The following is a 24,118-nucleotide window of genomic DNA, read 5'->3' as shown; positions in this document are numbered from 1 at the left end:
GTGTATTACCAGTTAGGATGTTAACATTGTCCGACTGGAAGGAGTCAGGGTAAAGCTTACTTCATTAATAGTTCACCTACTTTGTTTTTTAACTTGGGTGCGTCACAGGTATCCGGCCAAATCCTATCCCCAAGATCAGTTTGTAGTTTGCCTTTTCTAAAATATTTAATTAGTTATTATGATTCAATGTTGAGGAAAACTTATCTTTATATACCTTATCTGCTTGCACTGCGTGAGGAACTAAAAATAACCTGAAGTGCTTCCCCTGTACCTTGCACGAGTGGGTCTAGTTTCTATTCCTTTACTTTCCACCTTGCTCTTCAGTTTGTGAGACTCGCTCACAGAAATGGCCGTGTGAGTGTGTGTGAGTGTGAGTCCTGCTCCCTCAGGACCTCCCTCACTACTTTTTTCTTTCTCATGGTCTGGTCTCGGGCCTCTGTTGCTGCGACTTTTGCTGCCATTGGCCCAGCTCTGCCACAGTTTTCCATCAAAACACCAAACCTCAATGGAGCATTCAAGCCCAGGCCCGCTCCAGTGCTGCCCCTCCCTCCCATCCCACTCTGTTCTGACGTTGCCCTTTTTCTCCCTCTTCCTCACTCCCCGCTCATTTAATGGACCCGTCTAGAAAGGGGTCAGAGCTCGGACTTCCATAGTCAAACATTTTTTTGCGTGTTGTCACAGACAAAGCTTAGATACACACTTTGCTCCGCTGCTTCTACATGCCGATTAGAAATCTAAATAGATTCCCAATTATTTATCCCAATCAATTGTATGTGATGTGCAATATTAATTAATTAAATCCCATCATAGGGTTAATTGTTGTATCCATACTGTTCACATTGCATCTGTTAATATAAATGTGTGTTTTAGAGCTTTAACTAAAGCTATGTATGTAGGTATATATATATATATATATATATATATATATATATATTTAATACGTTAATGTCTCAATCATTTAGTCTAATAAGCTTTTATAAAGCGGAAGCATCCAAACAGCTTTTTCTTTGTCCAGAGATCTACAATTGTGCCCATTTTAACAGTTGCTAACTAATCAATCAGCTGTTGTTTATTGTTTTTTAGTAGTGTTGAGAGTATCATCGGGACATTGAACAGTCAACTGTTGTCTGCTGGACTGAGACTAATGTGGAGCCATTATGAGGGTCTACCAGAGATGCACTGTGATGTTATGTGAGCTATGGCTCTGTCAGCGATTCTTTTCAGTGAAAACTCAAGAGAGAACCTTTTTATTATGACTCTCACTCAGCTTTGCAGTGACTTTTCTTCGTCATAACCGTCATTTTCCCAGCGGCATATTGTGTATATAAGTATAAGTATTTTACTAACCTCAGCCGAGGTGCTGTAGTTATTGGAAGCAACCATTTTAACGTGTCCATCCAAAACCAATACTTTGACATGCAATTTATGTACAAATCATTTTCCCTCCATGCAGTTCTCAGTGTCTTAAAAACTTGCACACAAATTGACTGACAGGCCACTGTTGCTATGAGCTGTTGTCCATTTTAAAGTAAAGTATCTATTATAGGTTTGAAATAGAACTCTTTATGTTTTTGTCTCCCAAGTTGTGATGAGGTTGCTGCATCTTTTTTTTCATTTTGGTTCGACAGTCATCAGTACGCTGTCTCATGTTACAGTCTGTTGCTGGAGGATCTTTGTATTACCATTGATTCTCTTCCCTACACTCTATTTTGCGGTTTAAAAGCGGATATCAACACGACTGGCGCTCTCCTTCACCCAGGCGGAAAGTTAAAGTGTTTTTTTGAAATTGAAACTTGTTGTATGCCACAATATATTTATTGTTGTGAAAAGAAAGTTAAATATCTATTAACCTCCACCAACATCAAGCCCCATCACTTTGTAGATGCTACATTTCAAACTGTTGAAATCTGTTGTGTGCTTTGTTAAGATGGTGTTGTTGTTCGCAGCTGCTTGCTGCCGATTCACCCCAGATATCATTTTTAAAATTAGCCTCTTACCTGCGTCTGATTGCAAAGAGAGATTTTCATCATTACCACTTTTTGACTTAACTTGCAGTGTGCTTTAGGCAGGTCACCATCGCTATCTGAACTATAGTTCATCAGTGATATTATACTAGTAGACAACATTTCTTCTCCGTTTTTAACATGAATAAACGTATTCGTCATCCAGCTCCTTAGAGCTGGGTTTGCCTATAACGTTTTATTTTTTCCTCTATGATCCAAGGACAACACCTGCATTCTCAGTTTTGCCATCCATGAGCGGTGTCCTAATTCAGTGTGTGTGTGTTTATGTGCTGACTTTTCCATCCCTCCAATTCAGAGGTTTCTAAGGGAGGGGGCTACTTAAAGCTAGTTTTTTTTTTAAGCTGGAGGCTCTGGAACTTATTACAGTCTGAGGCATTTTCATAAACGGGCCATTCAGCTGCCCCTGCGTGGCTCTGAATGGGACACACTGTCGCCAGGAGAAAGAGTTAATGTGGGCTGGTTAGTCATGAGTCCTCCCTAAGACTGGTTTTGTGACCGTACTACCGATTTGTATTATAATGCTGTGTGCATTTAGATTTTAAATAATACCAGTGCCATTTAGATAACCGCTTCAATCGTGATCTTTTACTACACATCCTAAGTATTTGACACGTGTTACCCTTCGTGAAATGAACTGCCATCCATCCATGCATATATTCCCTCAATAATTATTTATTGACAATACACAAATAAAATTATTTGGTTTTTTTTTGTGATTTATTCAGGTATTTTCACAGTAAAAAAAAACCTAACTATCTTAATGTAGGCTTGGGGGTAACAATATCACCTTTTGTGATATAATAACGGTGGTTACACAAAGGATAATAGCAGAACATGTCTCCCTCCATGCGGACCAGACCCCACCAGGAATAATTTAGAGCCGAGGGACCGCACCGACAATTAGCAGAAAGTGTTCAGGAGATTTCCTTTCAGTGGAATGTGAATTACAGATGGAATACATGATTAACATTGACCTTTAAATATATTCAGGTTAAGATTCTCTTAATGTGTGGCTTATGTCTTGTTTATTACAAGGATACATGTTAGTCACAGAGTCCTGCACAGTTAAGGTTATGAATGAACATTCCATTCCATTACATGTCATTTAGCTGATGCTTTTATCCAAAGCGACTTACATTGCATTATAACCCATACGTTACATTTTGCCTGGGGAGCAATTAGGGGTTGCGTGTCTTGCTCAGGGACACTTGGACATGGCACATGGGGCAGCCGGGATTCAAACTGCCAACCGTGCGGCTCCCAGCGCATCCCACTACTCCATGTGCCACCATCGCCCAATAGGTTGGGTTTATTGATACTCCAGCAGATGCCAATATGCATTCTTTAAAAGCTTTTTATCTTCAATGCAAAACAATTTGTTTTCATTCTAAACTCATGCCAGTAGCCTTATTATGAAGATGATCATCAAACCTCTGAAGCAAGAATCAACACTAAATTGACATTTCAATTAGCGTCTGCTAAAACAGCAAGTCAACATATAAATGTAGCATAGCGCTTTGCTAATTTGTTTACATGTGCTTGTTGTCATTTCTGTTTAACAGTACCGTGGCCTTTGGGTTCAGTATGGTTAGAAAAGAGTTTACGTTTCCTACACTTCAAGTTGCAGTTGAACGTTCGCTCAGGTGCTCACATGTGGGGGGGTGGGGGCCATTTAGAACGTGGAAGGTGTGGGGTCACGAGAAAGAGAGGTGTTAGATGTCTAACTTCTTGGAAAACGTGACCTTTTCCCATCATTAGACTGACAGCATCTCCACTTGTTTTCACCTCTCCCTCACTCTGGGCAGGCTGCCTCCAGGGAAACAGGCCATGAATGTGATTAGGATATGATTATTAAAGTCAAATCGGGAGATGTCTGAACTAAATCACAGCGCGCACACACACACACACACACACACAGCTGATATCTAAGAGGCAGAGGACATTTGACCTGGAAAAGGCTTTAATCTGCAGCTAAAGAAGTCTGATGTTTGATCAGGATTATCATGTTTGCACCAAGATGGGTCTCGGGGGAAGCTGTCAGCGTGGCTTCTGTTTTTTTCTATTTTTGCATAAATGCTCAGCTTTTGTTTACTAAATCAGATGCTGCGAGATGCTCATGATCCTTTGGTTTTATCTTGCAGGTTTCCCAAGAAAGCAAACAGGTAAGGATTTGTATTTTTTCTTAAATTTGATTGCAATTATATATGCATGTTCTTGGGTGTGAAATCCTGTGCCCCTCCAACCCCCCCACATACAGACACGCACACAAACCCACATACACACCAGTGGTTTACATCGACTGAGTGCCAGATCAGGGAAATGAGGCAGGTATAAGTAGGAACTGCTGTGCTGCAACAGAAGTCTTCAGAGCTTAGACCAAACACCCCTCCTCCCCCCCCACCCCCCCCCCCCCCCCCCCCTCCCAGTCACTCATGTACACACACACACACATACACACTGAGTAAGGGACAAAGGGGTCCCTCTTCTGAGGGCGGTCCGTCACTGCCTTTCACTGTGAACAGAACAGTGGCCTTTCACAGTTGGGGCCCGGCCTGGGCAGAGAAGCAGCCTCCGAGGTCTAAGCCTGGGAGTCTGTGAGCGGCGGCCTTTCTCCGGCCTCGCTCCGCCGCCACGCAGCATTATACAGTAGAGCCACTCGCCGTGATTCATACACTTAGGAGGTCATCTTGCCACTATATTCCCAATGCCACAGTGAACAGTTGCTGGTTCTGTGTGCTGGCGTCATTCCTCCTGAGCCTGGCCTGCATCTATTTGCACACGCACGGCAGCACTACAGCAAGACGCAATGAAGGACGCTGCCTGTTAGAGACGGCTCTTACAAAAGACTACAGTGTTGCATATGACAGTACATGCCGAGTGAAGGTGTTTGTTTTCTTCTTTTTGTTCCTCTAGAACCAGCAGTATTCTCAGTAAAGACCACCCCCCGGACAAGAAACCCAAAAGTGACAAAACCTCACTTCCCTCCAATGAGTTTGACCCTACAGGTAACTTCCTGCTTTTTTTCAGGCTCAACTCCTGTTCCTTAATACTTTTATTTTCTTTTTGTTGTCCTTTCTATTCTGCACTCTATCTCTGCATCACATCTCTCTCTCTCTCTCTCTAACAAACACAGTCTCATGACACATTTTTGGTGATGATAGTTTGCTCAAGGCATGCTGGGATGGTGAAAGGTGGTGGTGTGTGCTCTCTATGAGAATTATACATTCATTTGACTTGTGTGGTCTCATCTGAGATAATTGTTTGAGTCTTACCACTGGAGGAAAACAACGTATTTTATACAGTTGGAATTGCCTTTCATTTTGTGTTTATTGTAACTAATGGCAGCATGATATGTGTTTATTGGCTCAGTCTTCCTTACAACGCATTATACCAACTGTTTGGCAGAAGCTTATGTTGCTTTAGATGTTGCAGTTTTTAAGCCGATATGCACAGAAAGGTTTGATTAAAGGACTCGAAAATCTGCAGCTGCATGTTCAGCGTCCACATGGTTCTTGTAGTTTAACATGAATTGGTGCCCTGTGGGTTTTGTATGTTGAGAGTGGCTGGGTGGTCTTGATGCGTACTTGACAGAAACAAAAAGCCATTAAGCCTGTTACGCACTCCAGTTTCAAGTTTATTCCAGGGTGATATTGTTAGGGTTCAGAATCCAACTGGTTTGATATGGTGACACTCCCACTTGATTTTAGATATGACAATGTCTGTATTCTCAACAAAATAGAGAATACTCTGGACCACATGGCTGCGTATCTCTGTGTGATGCAACACAACCTAGACAAGATGTGCTTTCTCAGTGGTTACACAAGACGTGCACTTTGTTGAGTAAAGCCCAACCAAAACCATCTTTTCTTGTGTTTCTCTGATGGTTTGTTCCACTTTTGGGATGACGCAGCGATTAAACCAAGTGCCGAGTAACCACAGAAAAGCCCATTATTCTTTTTGTAACTAATCTTCGGGTCACTGTTACAATATTATTTGTGGATTTGTATGATTATATTTTGCATGCCTGCATGGTGCTATTCTATATTATATACACTTTTAGTTTTCTGAAATTTGCATGAACTCTTTGTTAATATTACCCTAAATGTTCTCCTGGTGTCATCTTTTTGATCATAATTTCAAACCTGGTTGAGTGGATTAAGGATGGGCAGGTGTAGTCAGATTTATATTATAATGTATATTATAAAACACAAAAATAATTTCAACATCAAGTGAAAAAAAGTATATACAAGTCAAGATAGTGTAAAGGAATGAACATGGCCAAAGGTTATCCTTTTACTTAAATTTAGTAATCTATAGTGTTTTGCCAATGTCTCGATCTCATCTTTTACTGAATATTGGTGGATAACAAAGCATGCGTGCTGATCCGTGAGGGGGGACTGTACAGATCAAGGCTCTGACCTGAAATGCATTGAATATAGATATAATGTCACCTGCTGCAAGCTCTGTTAGGTAAAACCATTGAAGTATTGCCGTTTTTTTGTCCCGATGTGCCCTTTGGTAATGGAGGCACTTTCAACAAACATCTAGCGAGTTCATTTTCAGTCTCTGCTCTCCTGCCTGTCCAGATGATTATGTTTTATTTAACTGCCTGCTTTTTCATTTCATTTTCTCCTCCCATGATAATTCCTCCCTCATGATTTTCTCTTTCCTGTGTTTCCCTTCCTTGTGTTGGTTCTCGTTGTGTTTGTATTCCGCTGTGCTGTCTGCGTTGTGGGGGCTGTGGGCAGAAGCTCTGGTGTTGCAGAGGAGTGGCAGCAGCAGTGTGCTAGCAGAGGGGAAGCCCGAGTCCTGTGGTAAGATGCTCCTGCTTGGAGTGGCCTGCGTGACAGCTGCATCTATAAATGCTATACGCCATGGTGTGAAATTGCCATTCGATGTTTGTTTTATGTGGGGAGTCTACTAGCAAACCACTTTCATTTGTTTCACATATTTTGAATCCTTGTGGTCAAAGGTCTGAGCTGCATGTAGTTCTGCGTGGGGTCCCGATTCAACTGGTACACGGATATTTAAAATCATTTTTCCATTTCTATATAGTTTTACAATGTGCATACAATACGTGACACACTGGGCTTGTGGCCAAAGCATCTAGTGAACACACATTGTCATTGCCATGTGGAGATGGCCGTGGGTGCTTCCAATCACCAAATGTTGGGTCAGTGTACCTGTTGAAAAAATAGTACCATTTAGGTCCCTACTTTCTCTTGGGAGTTTTCAATCCAGGGACTTCTAGCGTATGCCAGACCTCTCATTCTTCAATTAAAATAATCAGAACTCAACTCCGCTGTCAACTGTACCCGTTCATGCTGATGCCTTCTATCAGGCTACATCCACACTTGTACTTTTCCATTTTTAATCAGGGTTTTAGAAGTTTGATTTGTCAAAAATGTTTAAAAGGCGGCAGGTTGTCTCTCTCGCACACACACACCTGAGATTTGCTTTAATATGAACACAAATCAAAGTTCAAAAGACGTGCTCAACACACGTCTCTCACTAGTTTCCTTCGGTTGATTGTTGTCTGTTTCCACACTCGTAGCTCTGCCGAGTCTCCGTTGCACGGAGGAGCAATCACTGCTTTTGTTCCTTTCCAACAGAATAAAATAAGCATTAACAAAAAAAAGTCCCCCGTTTTGTGTCCATTGTCCTCCACAAAGCTGCAGACCATGTCTGTGGCTGCTGCTCGCTTCATAAAATGCCGAATCGAACAGCATAACAGCTGCTGGCATGGACAACACGGGCAGTAATGCTTTTAATCCTTTTTCCATGTTGAAACAGATCACTGGTAGACCTGGCTGTTTGTTTTCATGTAACAGGGTGTGGCGATTTAGCGAAGGACACGTCTGGACTGGGACGGCCCAAACAAGTAGTGTCGTTCTTTCCAATCATTTGGCCCATTCACACACTGGGACGTAACTCTGATCTTGAAGCTCAGACTTTTTTTCAACAGGCTTTTGCATTTAGAGGAACTAGTCTGACCTTTTGTATGCAGTATTGGACTTACTTATTGTATTGGTTCCTTCTTTCTACCATTGAGGTGCTGAAAGGTATTAAAGGTCAGTTTATTATGTAGAGAACATGGGCTTGTGTTTCAACAAAGGATACCGATTTCAGATCAATCAAACCTTTGAATAATACATTAGTTTGGATGGGTAACCCGATCAGTGAACCTCACATTTCATAAATACCAACCAAAGATCTCTATTAAAAAAAAAACTGTTAGATCACAAGCAAAATATCAACATCTAGAGGCATTTTCACACCAGTTCTTTAACCAATATGGCTTGATCTTTTCCTTGACACCCCTGCCCTTTCCCCCCCTCTCCCTTCCCCCTGCTCCTGCACTCTGCCTAACCCTCCAGCCTGGGGCTTTTACTTCCCCTAAACTCTGTGTGTATTAGCTCCTGTTCCTTCCACTCTCCCAACCCCAACATTGATCTAAATCGACACACTTCTCTGTTGGATTCTGCTCACCAAACCAGCTCTAGGGCCACCTTTTTTATAGAGGTGTAAGAGAGAAGTAAGGATGCGATTGCATAATCTACTCACTCGATATTTTACAGTTTGCATTCTTTTTGTTTGCTCTTTTGTCTGAACTATCCTGGAAGTCTAGTCAGTTTCAGCCAGACAGTAGATAAGCTCTAATCTCTCTCACTACGTCGGACCTGTAAAACATAAATGTAAAACCTGAAAAGTAACGTTCCTCCTTCTGGGCTGCGATACTACAACCAAACATGTCTGGGATGCCTTTTTCAAGCGTTATCTCACAAAGAAGGGCCCTCATAATTACACGTTAAGTTTTTGCTATCTTAGTCACTGAATAAGAGAAGAGTGTGTAAAATACGTAAAACAGCCCTGTGAAAACGCTTTTATGTAAATGTTTACTGGCCAACCTCACAGCAAAGTTTATTCACTTTACGCTATAAGGCCCGTTGTTATCCTTGTAACAGAGTCCCAGATTACAGGAGATGGGTCATGGGCTGATATTATTGTCAGCCATTTGTATCAAACCCAAATACAGTTTTAGCTTTTGGTACAAAGTGAGGTTTAGCTCTACGTGTGATGTACTGGCTCCAGTGTGGTAAGTGTATTTTATTTATTGACTTCCTGATCCTTTTTGAAGACACTGCTGTGTATTTCTGTCTCACTCGCAGGTCTGGTTCAACGATGTGTAATCATCCAGAAAGATGAAAATGGCTTCGGGCTCACTGTCAGTGGTGACAACCCAGTGTTTGTGCAGCTTGTCAAAGAAGGTAAGATGGAGTCTCAAACTTAAAAGAACAGAGTACCTACTTGTAGTCTAAGCATTTGCAGTAGATATATGGATGTCATGGCAGTTTGCTACAAACTCATGGATGTGAAGGGTAATTGGGACTCAGCATCCACCACCACTCTGGCACTTACTGACGTGAAGCCAATGACTGTATATTTCCTCCTCGGTAGTTTCACAATAGCTGCAGCTTTTGCTTCACTACGTTGTCTTTTGAAGAAGCGACTTTGACAGGATACTCATGTGGTCCCCTCGGCGGTCAGTCTCTTTCGGCAGAGAATGACGTCGGCTGTTTTCGGATCACAAAAAACATTTTGAGTCTGTACAGAGAGACCGAAAAGGGAAGGAACTGACCGAGGGCTTAAGTGGTGTCGTTAGTGAATGGGAGTGTTCGACTGTCTCCCCATTTGTCCCCGACTGCACTCAAAGAAATCTACTTATTTAGCCAACTTTTTCTTCATCAATTAACAAAATTTTAGTTTTAGTATCTTGTTGCCGCTTTTATTGTTCACCCATGTACTTTCAGTTCCTCTGATCAGACAGCATTATGTTGTTAGTCCAGTGACACTAGTTCAAATGTGCAAACTAATACAAAAAGACTCAAAATGCAAATAATAATATTGCATCAGTAAAACAGCATTTGGTTCTTCAGCTGTGTGCTGGTGACCGCAGAGTCAGCCGTGAATCTCATAATAACCCGTCTCCTGCTAAAATCCCCTTGTTTTGGGTGGAGCTGTGAAACAGGTCCTTCTTATGATATAACTACTGTTATGGTCTTTCAAAATGCCACTCATATAGTCCCTTTGCTACACCTGTTCTGTCAAGGTGACATCATCTATTCATCATGTGCACGGATACCAACAATTACACCACGAAGCCCAATGTCATCTCATTTCATTCTTGCATTTGTTCTATATCTTTCCTCGCCTCCTCTGTTGCTTTATCATTCGTTTTCCTGTCCTGTGTCTTTTCAGATGGGGCTGCTATGCGGGCAGGTGTTCAGACAGGAGATAGGATCATCAAGGTATTGTGTGCGTCTTCCTCCCGTGTCTTTAGAATTGCTAAGGTCACTGTTCTCTTGTCCAAGGCAAGTTCATAAGCTTTAGGCTGCCACCTTCTGGTCCGTTTTAAGTCTTCTCTCTCTCTCTGTGCTTTATCTTGAAATAGAGTGAAATGTCAAATTGTAAAGCTGAACTGAGAATGTAAACTTTCAGACAGCTCTCTGCATCGGTTTTCTCAAATTTTCTTAAAAAATTCTTCCAGGTTAACGGGACCCTTGTCACACATTCAAATCACATTGAGGTGGTGAAACTTATCAAATGTAAGTCTTACTGTCTGTATTCTAGCAAAAACACAAATTTAACTAATATACCGTGAAGTTAAACGGACTCTTTGCTATGATTTCTCCTATCCAGCGGGCTCCTATGTGGCCCTCACGGTGTTGGGGCGTCCTCCGGGGCTCGCCCAGATCCCTTTGTCTGAAGCGGAGTCTGAAATGCTGGGGGTTAGCATTTCCTCTCCAAACTCCCCAGCAGCAGAACGCCCCTACAGTCCTCTGGACCGCCTCTCCTTCACTCAACCATCATGGGTACTACAGACATTGGTTAACTTCTTCTCTCTCTTCTTCCCTCCACAAACCTGCTTTCCATATTCTCCCTCCTCAACATCTTGACCGGTTTCATACGGGTATCAATGCCTCTCAAAATTGTGGAAGGGCGCACCAGAGTTATCACAGAGGTGGTATCAGAGTGAAATAGACTTCTGGCTCTCTGCACTCCTACCCGGCCGGCATGCTATCTAGATTAACGTTGAATTGTGCAGTATATGTGCTCATCTATTTGGTGTGTCCTTTTAATACATCATCCTTTATTACATATTTTCTGTTTACCTAAACATTTGCTAAATGCATCCTGATTACGTGTATGTAAGCTTTGCTGTTTTCTAATGCACAGTTCTGCTTTTGTTTTTTTTCCCCACAGGATGAGAGTAGCAGTGTCTGCAACCAGAGGGTTGACATGTTTCAAAGTAGGCTCACGAAAGGGCAGCAGGAGCTACAGGTTAGCATAACGATCCCTTCCACTTATGTATTCAGTGTTTTTCTTCATAGGTCCTTGCAATATCTAAACCATCTTAAGAAAAAGTAATTTTGGGTTGGATATCTGTGTTGAAAATGAAAAGGATCAGCTGTCATCCGTCTTTTAATTATAACAGTGTTAGGTATGGGGCAGGTACTGGGTACCATTAACACTTTGGGGTTTTATAGTCGATAAAGACAGTATTCTCCAAAATATCCCACTTTTGAACAAATGACACAGGCCCTGTTGAGACATGTCATTATTATACGTATTCGGTGATCCGATCACAAGTGTCAACCTCTAAATACGCCAGTTCCCACCTAGCATTCACTCCGTTGTTCATGTGACAAGAGAAATACTTTTGCAATACTCATTTTGGAAAATCCAACCTAAGTTACAGTGAGTTACTGGTTGGCCCATCAAGTAGAACATCCAAAAAGGACTAAGGCTCTTCCTTGTTGTGTACTGGGCAAATTAAATTGTCCAAGATGTTTGACAGATTCGTTGTATACCTCTATTGGCTCCAGTGTATTCTCAAATTTTGTGGTTAAAGCCGACGAATGAGTTTTCACTGCTACTCACACATTCGCGTAGACGCCTCTAAAAGAACGTGACCGCCCCTGAATGTGATGTGAGCGACCGGACCTCAATGCTTCTTCTTGGTGCGTTCACACCTGTGCTTGGAGCTTTCACGCTGACGATCACTCACCCAAGACGGGATGTCAATGCCTGGTCTGAGTAGAACCGTTCCATACCAGAGGCTTGCTACCGGTCCTGATTGCTTATTTTCATTTCACCTCTCTTGCTTCAAAGGCCATGAAGGAGGAGTACAGCAGGAACCCCTCCCCCAAACTACTGAAAAACATCCATGAAGCGAAGAAACACATTCCTCAGCTGCAGGGTCAGCTTTTCAAGGCCACTGGGGCAACACAGGTAAATGAAATACCCCCCTGATTGCATACTGAATAGGGTGTCCGGGGACACTGAATGTACCAGCAACATCCAAGCAGGATAACATTGTGTAGTGCGTTTAGGCATCGCTCCAGACAAACATTAATCCTAATCTTATCAGAGGATTAGACTTTCTCTGTGGGAAGCCCCTCTTTTGTGTCTGTGTGACAGCTTATTTTTATTTACATCACTTACTAAACCTTGTGTTATGTATGTCAACATATTAATCTGCTCTCAATTCGAAATGCGCCTATTATATGAGAATACTTTAAAACACTCGCCTACTTTTACGAACAATTACCATTGTTAGCCTTATTTCTCCTAAAAATGTTTCACTTTGTCATTTGTGACGGTTATTGTTGTGTTATAATGTTGTTCACAATTGATAACATCTTGTTTTTATATGGATCTGTAGGAAGCTTTTCCAGGTGGAGATGCAGATGGCATGTTTGAAACCGAGCACTCTAAGGGAGACAACAGTAACGATCTGTCCTGGAGCAGCTCTCCTGTAAGTTGCCGGTCCTACTAACCAACATAGTTCAACTCCTCTTCCTATATTAAACCACCTTCATGCCAGGATTAGTCATGCTTTAGGACAATAGCTGCGTCTCCCTTTATGCGTTAAATCAATCTTAATTCACCCATTTTAGCTTTGGCTACACTAAGTATATGGATTGATTCTGTATTCAAATTCCTGTTGTGTTGAGTATGAAAACTGGCGCCCTAGTAGCTCACTTTGTAGGGTGGACGCCCCTTGTAAGCTGAGTCTTTAGAAGAAACCTCGGTTTGCCTCTGATCCACAGCCTTTTGCTGCAAGGCGCCTTTTCTTGGCGACTGGGTCTCTCAAACTGTGTGGCACAACCCTCTAGTGGCTCGCAGTAGTATTACAAGGTGGGGCGCTTGAGGAAATTCTTAATTATTTTATTGCAAACAATTTTTTGACACTTTTTATTAACTTTCTATATTACAAAGTAAAAAGTACACGGATAGCTGTTGCCTCTCTCAAAAAGCAAAACGTATGCAAGCCCAACATTAAGCATGAATTGAGAGTAAATTGCAAGCTTGCAACCCTGTTTCGACAAGACTTGTTGTTGAAAGCTGGCTTATTTCAGCCACTAATAAGGATAAATCATTTTTTTGCACAAGTTGAACATCATTATTATTATCTTGAAAAGATGTTTTGTGCAAAACAGGGTAATTACACAATAAACTGTTTTATGCCACAATAAACTGTTTTCTGCCAAGCATTTATTTTAAAGATGAATTTTTTTAAAGTTGGAGAACTGCTGCCCTAATATTAGGAAATGCTTTTTTTCATCCCACTTGCAGATATCTCGTGTATTTGGCCCTGGATCTCCAGAGAGCCTTTACCCAAGAGAGTCATCCTGCCACAGCCCAAAGAGCACTCCCAGAAACAGCTTCAACTCCTGCCACTCTCCAGAGGCAGAGGACGCCACCGATCTGGTAACTGTGCTCATTGGCCTCATGAAAATTCTGAAAAAATACATTTACTCATTCACTCACCCTGTCCTCGTGTAAACTCTTTTTGGGTGTGTGTTTTATAGAAAAAAAATATGTTTGTCAGTCCAAGTATGACCAGATCAGTTGAACTATAAATACGGAGAATTTGTAAGTGGGAAAGTCTGAATCCACATTTTCTCCCTGTCTTTTCTACAGGATTGTCTTTCCCCTTCCACGGTCAGCAGTCCCTCTTCCTCATCCCGCCTTGTCTCGCAAATCATTGGGGCTGAGGATGACTATTTTTATTCAGACCAGGAGCAGGTATTTCTTTTTCACAGTGTAGTAGCAACATCTAGGTCAGTGGACAAAGGTAGTGAGAGCAGGCCCCAGTGAACACTATTTTGAAGGGCCCTTATGCACGCTAGTTAATTGTTATGAAGCACACACACGGTGGGTTTTATTATTCATGTAGAATATTCATATAATTAGGGACATTTTGGCAAGTTAGTTACTGAAAAATGAAACCCTTGATGGAGATGGGTTTGCTTTAATGGCCTGCACTCCCAATGGGCCTCCCACATTACGGGACCTTGTGCAAACTCACTGCAGGCACTGTCGGCAGACAGTAACGTGCGTCTTGGGTGATCCAATCCCGAGTGGACCGCTCAGAATACCAGTGTGACTGCAGTGCGACTCGGGGAGGACTCATTAAGATACATTCAGCGTTGGTCTGTGTCACATTCCTAACTTTGTCTCACGACATGTGTATCTGTGTCTGGGTGTGCGTTATTCACCGGGACTTAACTTGCGAATGAGGTAATCCTTTGCGCTGTTGGAAGGGGTGCTGATGTGGATGCGAAAGTCACTCACTGCTTCCCTCATCTTTTCTTAAAAGTATCCATCTTTGCGCACGCTCTGTTCCCTTAAGGACAACTAATAACTTGCCTCTTAAGTGTGCGTATAAGGCGACAAGCTTGCCAAACACAACATGACACTATTGATTTGTGTGGCTGCTTCTCGCCAGTTAAAAAACAACACATTTGGTCCTTACAAATGATGTTTGTATTAATTTGCATATAGATTAAGGAAGTGAGATCCGATCACAAGTGGCCACCGAGACGCGCGTGGAGACGCATTCTAATGCTCGGTGTGCACTGGGTACTATCAAGAGCTCTGCACTTGTTGTTGAGTCACCGAGGATGCATGTTACATGGGACAGGGACAAGTCACAAAACTCTGTCATATTTAAAACATTTTAAAATAGCTCGATGCTGTAAGAATACACTTTCATTTGCGAGAAAAAAAATGAAATACTATTCAAATTCACGTCAAAAATGTCAACAGGGCTAACTTTTTCACCTATTTGGTTCCAGACAAATGGCCAGTGTAACAGCTTTAACAACATGGAGCAGCTCAAGTCTCGGCCCGCCCACCTCGCCGCCTTCCTTCACCATGTCATCTCTCAGTTCGACGCTGCTCCTGTGGTAAGGACCCTGCTCCCTCGCACCTTATTGTATTCATGTCCTGTGCCTCGTGCAACCATGCGGAGGGCGCGGCTCACTGTTTGCTTTAATACCCCTAAATTGTACATCCTTAGCTGTGCTACCTCTACGCTGACTTCTACAAGCAGACCAACTCCAAAGAGACCAGACGGGTGTTCATGGACCTGCACACCTTTTTCATTGACCGTGGAGCAGTAAGTGTTTCCCACGGCCAAATATGGGCAACGCTGCAATCCAGATTCAAACACTTGTCCATCTGTCTTATGTGTCACTCAAGATGCACACAGTACATCGCCAATGAGAAAATATTACTAATTACGCTAAGGACAGCCCCAACATCTGTGGTTCTTGTTTATAAATAATCTAAAAACACCATGATGAGATCTTTCTAGTAAAACATGGAATGATCCTCTAATAACTCATAGTTCACACCAAATTGCCCAATTATAACTTAGAATAAAGTGATTTATGTGCCACTGATTGACTATTTCATTATTCATAGGTCATTCACGTCATTTTGAGTGCCTTGATTAATGATCGGTACTCCCATTGACATTTCATATTATTTGAAAGGGTTTTTCTCTTTTACAGAATTTGAAAGTTGCTGTCCCTGAATCCATCTCTAATGATCTCGGTAAGTAGTTTATGCTTTGCTTTTGATTCATTTGGTCATCTGCCCGGTGCCATTCTGAGTAGACCATTTATTTTAAGGTCACCCTTAGTACTTCTGTTGGCTCACTTCATCCGTTCTGCCTTCCTCCTTATACAGTCCCTGTAAGCCATTCACACTAAAGGTGTTAAAGAAATCAAATGCTCTAATGGGCCGGAAAGTATTGCTGACCGTAATAGGGAATTGTTAGTGTGCACTTGACTTAAGTCAGAGGCTCTGCATACTCTATATGTGAGTGTCTGTGCCTGTCTTTGCAGACCGCCGGCGGACAGAACTGATCCCCGAGGAAATAAACAGACAACATGTTCAAACGCTGCAGGAGTCTCTGCTCCCTGACATCCAGAAGAACCTTGAAGATTTCAGGTGAACTTGACACTTTGATTCTTTATTTTTTCATGGTTTAGGAGGTTCTTATAAGTTGTTTAATGTGGGTCTCAGATTAGGGAAAATGAAAACATGCATTATCAACATGCATTATCAACCTAACAAAAGCATATGACTCGATGTGTTTGCACGCGTAGGCAGAAGCGCAGTATGGGCCTAACTGTGGCCGAAGTGGAGCTGGCGAGACTGGACCAAGAGCGAGTCAGAGACCGTGTCGCTCTGGAGAGAGAGCGCTCATATGCGGAAAACATCATCACTAAGATAGAGGACATCCTGTAAGTCCACATGCAGATACGGTTACCTGACACACGTGGCATGAATACAGAGATATGCTGCTCGCAGACCAATCTCTACTTGTTTTTTTTCTTTGTTTATAGGTTAACTACTCATCCCACAGAAGAAGAGAAATGGTAAGCAAACTTACATTGTCGAGCTCATTAATGTTCATTAATAGACGATTTTAAATCTGAAGTTCCAAATGATCCCAATCTGCCCCATAGTAATCTTAAATATTTAAATAATAATTCATAACTTGATTAGACTATTTGTCTCCTGTAAATTAATTTAAAAAAAACATAATTAAATGTCATTATTTCAACCTATAAAGTGTTGTTTTTAATATTTTATTGAAGAACACATAACATTTGGATCCCCCACAGTCTACAAATCAAACATGCGGGCAGTCCCTTAAAGAGAACATGTAATTTATGCAGTGTGTTTATATTAAATAATTCAAACGTGTGACTGATTGATACAGTCTTGTTTGAAATGCCATATGTTCGCAGCATAACCCAGATGGTTTTTGTTGAAACTGTAGAGAAGGACTAGTAGGACATATGGTGCAAGTCACAATGTGGACACTCCAAATCTTAGCAGCCTGTTGTTTTGTCAGATGTAATTCAAATGGAGCAACTAAACTCAAGCGTTGTTCCTTTTTGTTTCCATTTAGCACTACAATGCAGTATGTCATCTATACATACATGAAGCACCTTGGTGTGAGGGTGAAGGAACCTCGAAGTCTGGAGTCCAAACGTGTCAGGATCAACTTTCTTCCCAAAATCAAGGTACCCCACATAACCTTTTGCGCTTTTCCCTTCGCTTTATCTCTCTCTCCCTTTATCCTCCACCTGACACTTCCCTTGTTGTTAATACAGAAAAGCATCAAGACAGAAAAGGAAGGAGAAGAGAAGGTGAAGAAACCCAGATTTCCAAGTATCCTTGGACCACAGCGTCGGCCCAGCCGCATTGAAGCAGCTTCTGGTGAGATATGACTCATGCATAAGCCAAACGATATGACACACCTTCTAAAGTTTTTTCAGATTTTGACTCGTGTTTTCCGCCGTATTCAGTCGGTAAAGCTTTAGATGGTCGCCCCCGGCCGCAGAAACAGTTGTCTCAACCCTCACTGGGGGCAAGTGATCACGTGGAATCTGGTCGTCTAAGAGGCAGCCAATCCAGCGAGGGCTCTGAACTCACACACTCCATGTCTATCAACAATTCAACGGGGAACAGCGCGACCTACAGCTCAGACGCCAGCCGAGACAGCGATACGGGTGAGCGGCTGAATCAAACACATCAGTGGAAGCGAGTGACAGAAGGAGGCAGCGTTTTTTTTGACTGGTTTCTTGTCTCTCAGTTGGGACTCCAACCTCAGGCCCGTCCAGGCTGAGTGACGGTCTTCAGATCGACCCCCTCGACGGGTTACCGTACCCTGCTTCGCATTTCGACCTTTACAGCCTGGACCAACTGCAGGAGGATGACAGAGAGAGCGACAGGTGCATTCACAGTCACATTTGCAATAACAGTGTTGCTCCTCTGAGAAGAGAATATAGCTCTTGTTAACAATGTTCATACCGTTAATGTTTTTGGCAGAGCCCAAGAGGGTACGCCGAAAGCCATAAGAAGGTGAGGATACCTCGTCATTTTGCATAGTGACGTAGCCTTCGTCCGAGTTGTCAGTTTTGATGAGCATACGTTCTGTCTGGCCCTAGGCTTGAGGGGCTGGGTGCAGCTGACGTCCAGAGTGAAGACGACCAGGGAACTGACTCTGAGCACGACCCTCCGAATTGGCAGCAGCTGGTGGGGCGAGAGATCCTGGCGGGTCTCAGGACTCAGGAAATCAAGAGACAGGAGGTCATCAATGGTGAGGGCTTACCACATCACACTATTTTGCATTTCCTATCACCAGACCCGTTATCGAGCTGTACTTGCTCAATGTAAAACAACACTCTTTTAAATGACATAATGAGAAGAGAGAGGCGGCAGCAGTCTGATGGGATGCAACACACGTTGCTGTCAAAAGTACATCATGTTGAGTTGTGCAAATGATCCGCCATCTTCAATGAACATCTTGAATTGTGTCTGCAGAGCTGTTTTATACAGAGCGTGCACATGTAAGGATGCTGAAGGTTCTGGACCACGTTTTCTACCAGAAGCTCTCTAAAGAGGCCATCCTGCCTCCTGCTGATATCAAGAACATCTTCACCAACCTGGATGAGATTCTACAGCTGCATGGTAAACAGACTCAAATCTTGTGAATGCTCTTGAACTGTTAAGATTCAGTGGAGTAAAACACCAATTTGGAAATAAGTAGAACTAACCACAACAGCAGTACACAGCAAGCTATTTTAATTTGTATCCTTCATCTTTTCCACCATGTGTACAACAACACACACTGACTGTCCGTTGGGGCCTCTCTTTTGACTTTCAGTTTCAATACTGGAACAAATGGCAGCTGTTCGGAAGAGAAATGAGTCTTCGGTAATTGATCAGATTGGAGACGACTTGCTCTCCTGGGTAAGTCCAATTCTCGGGCTGAAATTGTAATGCCTCTTTAAAACATTTTCTGATAATGAATTCATTAGAAGATTACTGATGGTAAGTAGGAGAAAAGATACACGTATTATTCACAAGGATATTCAACTGCTGCCCAAAATATGTTGATGTTTGCATCAGATGGCTTTCTCCGGTCTCCATTTTGATCATTTTTAAAATGGCATGTGTACCCAAAAATGTGGGGTTAACATTGCATCCTTAAGTCCTGAAAGTCGGTACATTAGACGAGACCCAAAGGAATAACTGAGCCAAGTAATGTAATCACAAGAGAAAATGGAATCCCATTCCTCAGTAAAGGGTTATGTCAGTCAGTGCCCTAGATTTGGCTGAGATCTCAATATCATGTGTCACACAAACGAAAAAAAGATGTTAGGTAGTTCTATTGCAGCGTGCAGCCTTGTCTAAAAGGTCTCCATGGGGTAAAAGTAGGGAAAACTGTCCCCAGAGGGTCAGGGCATTGATCTCGGCTACGTTTAAACTTAAGCTGTCTTTGCCCCCTTCTGGGAGTCGCTGCTCATTGTGGTGGTTAAATACCAGACATTTCCATAGCAACTACCCCTGACCCAGATCGACTGATCACTGTCTCTGTCCTGTCCCGTCTCGGGTTGGGTTCAGTTCAGCGACGGAGAGGAGGAGGAGATCAAGAAGGCGGTGGGGACGTTCTGCAGCAATCAGCCGTTTGCTCTTGAGATCATCAAGACCAAGCAGAAGAAAGACTCGAGGTTCACTTCGTTCGTCCAGGTACTGACATGATGATTTCCCAATTGGGTCAGTCCAAAAATGTGTGGTGAGCTGCTGTACTAAATGGATGCTCCGAATGTGTCGCAAAGAAGGCTTCAACGAGATATGTCTCGTTTGAGCAGAAACCGAAGCTGCATTTAGCATTGCTCAGTCACGATTAATACTTAGAGGTGTATTTTGGCTTTTTTGGCAGCATCTTGAGTTGCCTCCATAATGTTTCCTTTCCCTCTCTTTGCAGGAGGCAGAGAGTAACCGACTGTGTCGCCGACTGCAGCTGAAGGACATCATTCCTGTAGAGATGCAGCGGCTCACCAAGTACCCCCTGCTACTAGAGAACATCGCCAAGTACACAGGTGCTGTAGTGTTGTCTTACTGATCACAGCTCTCACAACAGTTTGCAGTGTTTTGTGCACGCGGTTATTTCACTGCACACTTTGTTCAACATACCTACTGTGTACATGGTCCTTTTGTGATTCAAAACAATATGTTTGAATAAACCAAAATGTGGTGAATTTAGTTCAAATCGCATGATGATAGAATTGCTGAAGCAGAGTACGGATTTTGTTTTGAATTCATTCTTACATTGTTTTCTTTATTCATTTGCATTAAATGTCACATTTGAGAAGTTGGAAATGCAAATTTGGTGCATATCTATCTTTTGAAATTACATCATTATATTGACTTACTGTAGTGTAACTAATTGCTGCAGCTTTATAAAATAGAAGTATATATATATATATATATACAGTAGATATTTGGACACAGATGGACACTGAAGGAAGTCCACTTGTTGTAGCAGGAGACACTAAACCGATTTGAACATCTAAAGGAAAACACTTACAGTCACAAGTACAATGTCCAGTAATATTCACACACTTCAAAGTGTGTTCCACTCGGCCACAAATACGTAATCAATCACTGATTCCATCGCTGGGGGAGAAACTGTCATCTACTGTTATCCACTATTATACTTAATCGCTGCACAATTCTAAACAACCCTAACTCACTGGAGAAAGACATGCTGCGAGCTTTTCTGCAATGCTACAGCACTCCTGCATGAACTACTTCTCTCTTGTAAACCTGAAATCAATTATATCCTATAAGGCAATTCATTTAATTTGGAAACAAATGTACCCATGTTGTGAATAACAATGGGAACCGGTAAAACAATACATAGTCTGCATTTAATATTGTAATATGTAATGTAATTGATTAAATTAGATAAAGATGGAATAAAGTGAATAAATATGAACAAAAGTAATGTCTTAAGCAAGGTTCTGTGTGGCTGTATGTTACCAACAAGTGAATTACGGCGACAAATGGAGAGATTAGCCTTGTAATGGTCATGGAGCGGCTGTGCACATTTTGGGAAATGTCTCACCCATTATTTGGGCCATCATTTTAGTCTTTGCTGGGATTTGGGGGTCACGCAGAGAGAGCTCACTAACGATAAAGTATAAGCAGCTATTACAGGATCATAATGCCCCTCTGCTTCGTCTTATTTTCTGAAATGCTAATGGACGGTGGAAATCTCAGCTTGCAAAACCGTGGAGGCCTTGCATCTTTATGTTTAAAATATATTTCAGACAACGCAGTGGAGAAGGACAAAGTGAAGCAGGCAGCCGACTGCTGTCGAAAGATTCTCAATCACGTCAACCAGGCAGTTAAGGAATCTGAGGACAAGCAGGTTGGATCTTTTGTTCTGCTCTTTATTTCATGCCATTCCCATGACTTTTCTCTCTCCCTCCGTTCAGTCTCAGTCCTTTTTTTTTCTCTCCCTCTCAACCACAATTTATTTTGTTCACTACCTTCTTTGCTCCCCCGGTAGTGGCTTCCTCTTTACAGAGCACTTACTTATTCACTTTCCTCGGTCTCCATTTCTTTTCGTCTTTTCTCTAGAGGTTGGAGGACTATCAGAGAAGATTGGACCTCTCCTCTCTGAAGCAGACAGACAACCCTATGATCCTGGAGCTAAAAGTGAGTTATCTACGTGACCCCTTCGGCTTCATTGAAAGTACACTCGCTTGCTGGGCACCCACATATTCTGCGTAAAGTATCTGCTCGGTGTAAAATGTAGTACTGGCAGAGAAGCCTCTAAGGACCACTAGCAAGTACTTAAAAGCTTTAAATTCATTTTCCCATTCTACATCCTTCAGAATTTGGATTTAACCAAAAGAACGATGGTGCATGAGGGACCGCTGTCATGGAAAGTGAACAAGGACAAGACTATTGGTATGTACTCGGCACAATATAAGACTGCTAACTTTAATATTGCTGCCAAAAACTAAATAGAAGTAACTTCTCTGTCTCCTTCTAGAGTTGTACACCCTCCTGCTGCAGGACATCTTGGTTCTGCTGCAGAAACAAGATGAACGTCTGATACTGAAGTGTTACAGTAAAAACCTGGTGGGCCCCGCGGATAACAAACATATCTTCAGCCCCATCATCAAGCTCAACACTGTGCTGATTCGCTCTGTGGCCACAGGTCAGTCAGCCCTGTCTGTTGTGCTTTTAAAGGAACAGTAGTGCAGTGTTTTGACGAATCGGGGTCGAGACAAAGAAAGGGAGAACCACTCACCACACAACCCCGAATGCAGTACCCAGGAGTCTATGACTGCATGTGTGTGCAAAATTGTGATTTAATTTAACCCGGAACCTTCTACTCTCTCTGTCTCTGTCTCTCTCTCTCTCCTGCCAGACAACAAATCCTTCTTCGTCCTATCGATGTCAGAGAACGGAGCCCAGATCTACGAGCTGATGGCGCCCACAGTCTCAGATCAGAGAACGTTAGTCCACATTTGAATTGATTAATTGAATTTGAGCTGCTCCGCTTGTTAAATGGGCTAATGACTGGGTTTTTTTCTTTCTCTTTCCCAAGGTGGCAGCGTCTCATCACCCAGAGAGCTGATGCCATCAAAGTAAAGCCTCACAGCGTCATACCATTACCTCAGACTGAGTAAGTTGCTTTTATCATCTCACATAAACAAAAATCAGATTGTCCTCAGGCTTTGATCTTGTTAATAACATACAATGTTGCTTGCGCGCCAGTGGGGACAGAGACGGCGTGGAGATCATCACAGCAGGTGTTTCGAGGTCGAGTCGAGATCCCGACCGCACGTCCACAGGCAGCACACAGTCCACAGGTAGCGGGAGAAACATGTTTTTAATCTGTATCGTTGTAAATACTCTATCCTCGTCGACTGTGCAGATAATCCTAATCTGATTACGACGCCCCAGATAAAGAGAGCAGTCCGGCTCCGAGAAGTGTGACCCAGACTTCTCTACCGGGTAGCAATCCATTTGAGGAAATTAAGGCAGAGGAAGAGGAGGAGGAAGGATTCGTGGACCCAGAGTTTCCTTTCCAAGCGGCCGAGGATGGCAAAGAAGGAGACTCGTTTGACTTGTTTCCCTCCAGAGCAGACGAAGCGCTGAAAACACGTAAGCACCCAACACAGGTGACTCCAAGTCCAAACGGCTATCATACATAGATCGAATAACCCCCCCCCCCCACCTTTTCCTCATCTCTCCTCCAGTGGCAGCGTTGAAGCAGGTGCTGGTGACCCAGCTGATGTCCCAGGAGGCTTTGGAGCAAACCAAACGCTCCACAGGGGTGCGTCTCCTCAGGACCACCTCCCTGCGGACGCCAGTGGACAGCCGCACTCGGGTGATGGTGCACAACGGCTCCGATAAGACAGAGGAACCTACTCAGGACCTGGGCTCTGGGGACACGGGCTTCTTTGACTCTCCGGAAGATTTTGGTGAGCCTGGACAGCTTTAACAATTGTAATAGATTCATAAACATGGTAAATGGATTATAGTCATAGACTCACTGCATAGCTTTCTCAGCGCTCTTTGTCTCCCTGATCCTGCAGCAGGAGTACTAAATCACATCGTTTGATTCCATTAGGAGGGTTATTAGTGCTAGAGGGTTACGGCGCCCCGGGCGAGAGCAGCACCGATGATGACATCCTGGCATCAACCACAGGAAAGCAGCTGAGATCCTCACAAGGCTGCGCTGCCGACTCCGGCATCAACTTGCGCTTCTCCTCAACGTCACAGGCCGGCAGCCTCTCCTCTTTTAGCAGACAGGTCTTGTCTTACCTTAGAAACCTTCAGGCCAACCTCAACTACCTGAAGGTATCAAACGGCCACCGAGTTCGCCAACACACAATCCTTAATCACAAAACGTC

General features: G+C 42.9%; 1 protein-coding gene across 2 annotated transcripts in view; it reads left to right on the top strand.

The window, feature by feature from the left end:
• The window catches only part of arhgef12a (Rho guanine nucleotide exchange factor (GEF) 12a), a 35,222-nt gene that overhangs the window by 8,964 nt on the left and 2,140 nt on the right, over positions 1 to 24,118 (top strand). Inside the window, exons 2-39 of one of the 2 annotated variants that reach the window (XM_037462744.2) lie at positions 4,166 to 4,186; positions 4,938 to 5,029; positions 6,773 to 6,838; positions 9,194 to 9,292; positions 10,284 to 10,333; positions 10,573 to 10,630; positions 10,725 to 10,897; positions 11,289 to 11,366; positions 12,198 to 12,317; positions 12,751 to 12,843; positions 13,665 to 13,799; positions 14,013 to 14,117; positions 15,170 to 15,280; positions 15,394 to 15,492; positions 15,890 to 15,932; positions 16,226 to 16,331; positions 16,490 to 16,627; positions 16,730 to 16,762; positions 17,302 to 17,416; positions 17,507 to 17,612; positions 17,702 to 17,905; positions 17,989 to 18,127; positions 18,225 to 18,257; positions 18,344 to 18,495; positions 18,720 to 18,866; positions 19,063 to 19,148; positions 19,803 to 19,928; positions 20,167 to 20,281; positions 21,515 to 21,615; positions 21,828 to 21,905; positions 22,085 to 22,160; positions 22,246 to 22,413; positions 22,627 to 22,714; positions 22,807 to 22,884; positions 22,977 to 23,071; positions 23,166 to 23,366; positions 23,462 to 23,686; positions 23,836 to 24,065. In XM_037462744.2, the coding sequence (XP_037318641.2) occupies positions 4,166 to 4,186; positions 4,938 to 5,029; positions 6,773 to 6,838; positions 9,194 to 9,292; positions 10,284 to 10,333; positions 10,573 to 10,630; positions 10,725 to 10,897; positions 11,289 to 11,366; positions 12,198 to 12,317; positions 12,751 to 12,843; positions 13,665 to 13,799; positions 14,013 to 14,117; positions 15,170 to 15,280; positions 15,394 to 15,492; positions 15,890 to 15,932; positions 16,226 to 16,331; positions 16,490 to 16,627; positions 16,730 to 16,762; positions 17,302 to 17,416; positions 17,507 to 17,612; positions 17,702 to 17,905; positions 17,989 to 18,127; positions 18,225 to 18,257; positions 18,344 to 18,495; positions 18,720 to 18,866; positions 19,063 to 19,148; positions 19,803 to 19,928; positions 20,167 to 20,281; positions 21,515 to 21,615; positions 21,828 to 21,905; positions 22,085 to 22,160; positions 22,246 to 22,413; positions 22,627 to 22,714; positions 22,807 to 22,884; positions 22,977 to 23,071; positions 23,166 to 23,366; positions 23,462 to 23,686; positions 23,836 to 24,065 (4,183 nt within the window). The remainder of the gene's footprint in view (positions 1 to 4,165; positions 4,187 to 4,937; positions 5,030 to 6,772; positions 6,839 to 9,193; positions 9,293 to 10,283; positions 10,334 to 10,572; positions 10,631 to 10,724; positions 10,898 to 11,288; positions 11,367 to 12,197; positions 12,318 to 12,750; positions 12,844 to 13,664; positions 13,800 to 14,012; positions 14,118 to 15,169; positions 15,281 to 15,393; positions 15,493 to 15,889; positions 15,933 to 16,225; positions 16,332 to 16,489; positions 16,628 to 16,729; positions 16,763 to 17,301; positions 17,417 to 17,506; positions 17,613 to 17,701; positions 17,906 to 17,988; positions 18,128 to 18,224; positions 18,258 to 18,343; positions 18,496 to 18,719; positions 18,867 to 19,062; positions 19,149 to 19,802; positions 19,929 to 20,166; positions 20,282 to 21,514; positions 21,616 to 21,827; positions 21,906 to 22,084; positions 22,161 to 22,245; positions 22,414 to 22,626; positions 22,715 to 22,806; positions 22,885 to 22,976; positions 23,072 to 23,165; positions 23,367 to 23,461; positions 23,687 to 23,835; positions 24,066 to 24,118) is intronic. The other variant, XM_037462745.2, reaches the window with a different exon arrangement.

The sequence above is a fragment of the Pungitius pungitius genome, chromosome 3 (assembly GCF_949316345.1).
Source record: "Pungitius pungitius chromosome 3, fPunPun2.1, whole genome shotgun sequence".
Lineage (NCBI taxonomy): Eukaryota > Metazoa > Chordata > Actinopteri > Perciformes > Gasterosteidae > Pungitius > Pungitius pungitius.
Note: the sequence above shows the minus strand (reverse complement) of the source record. Positions and strands in the feature narration are given on the sequence as shown.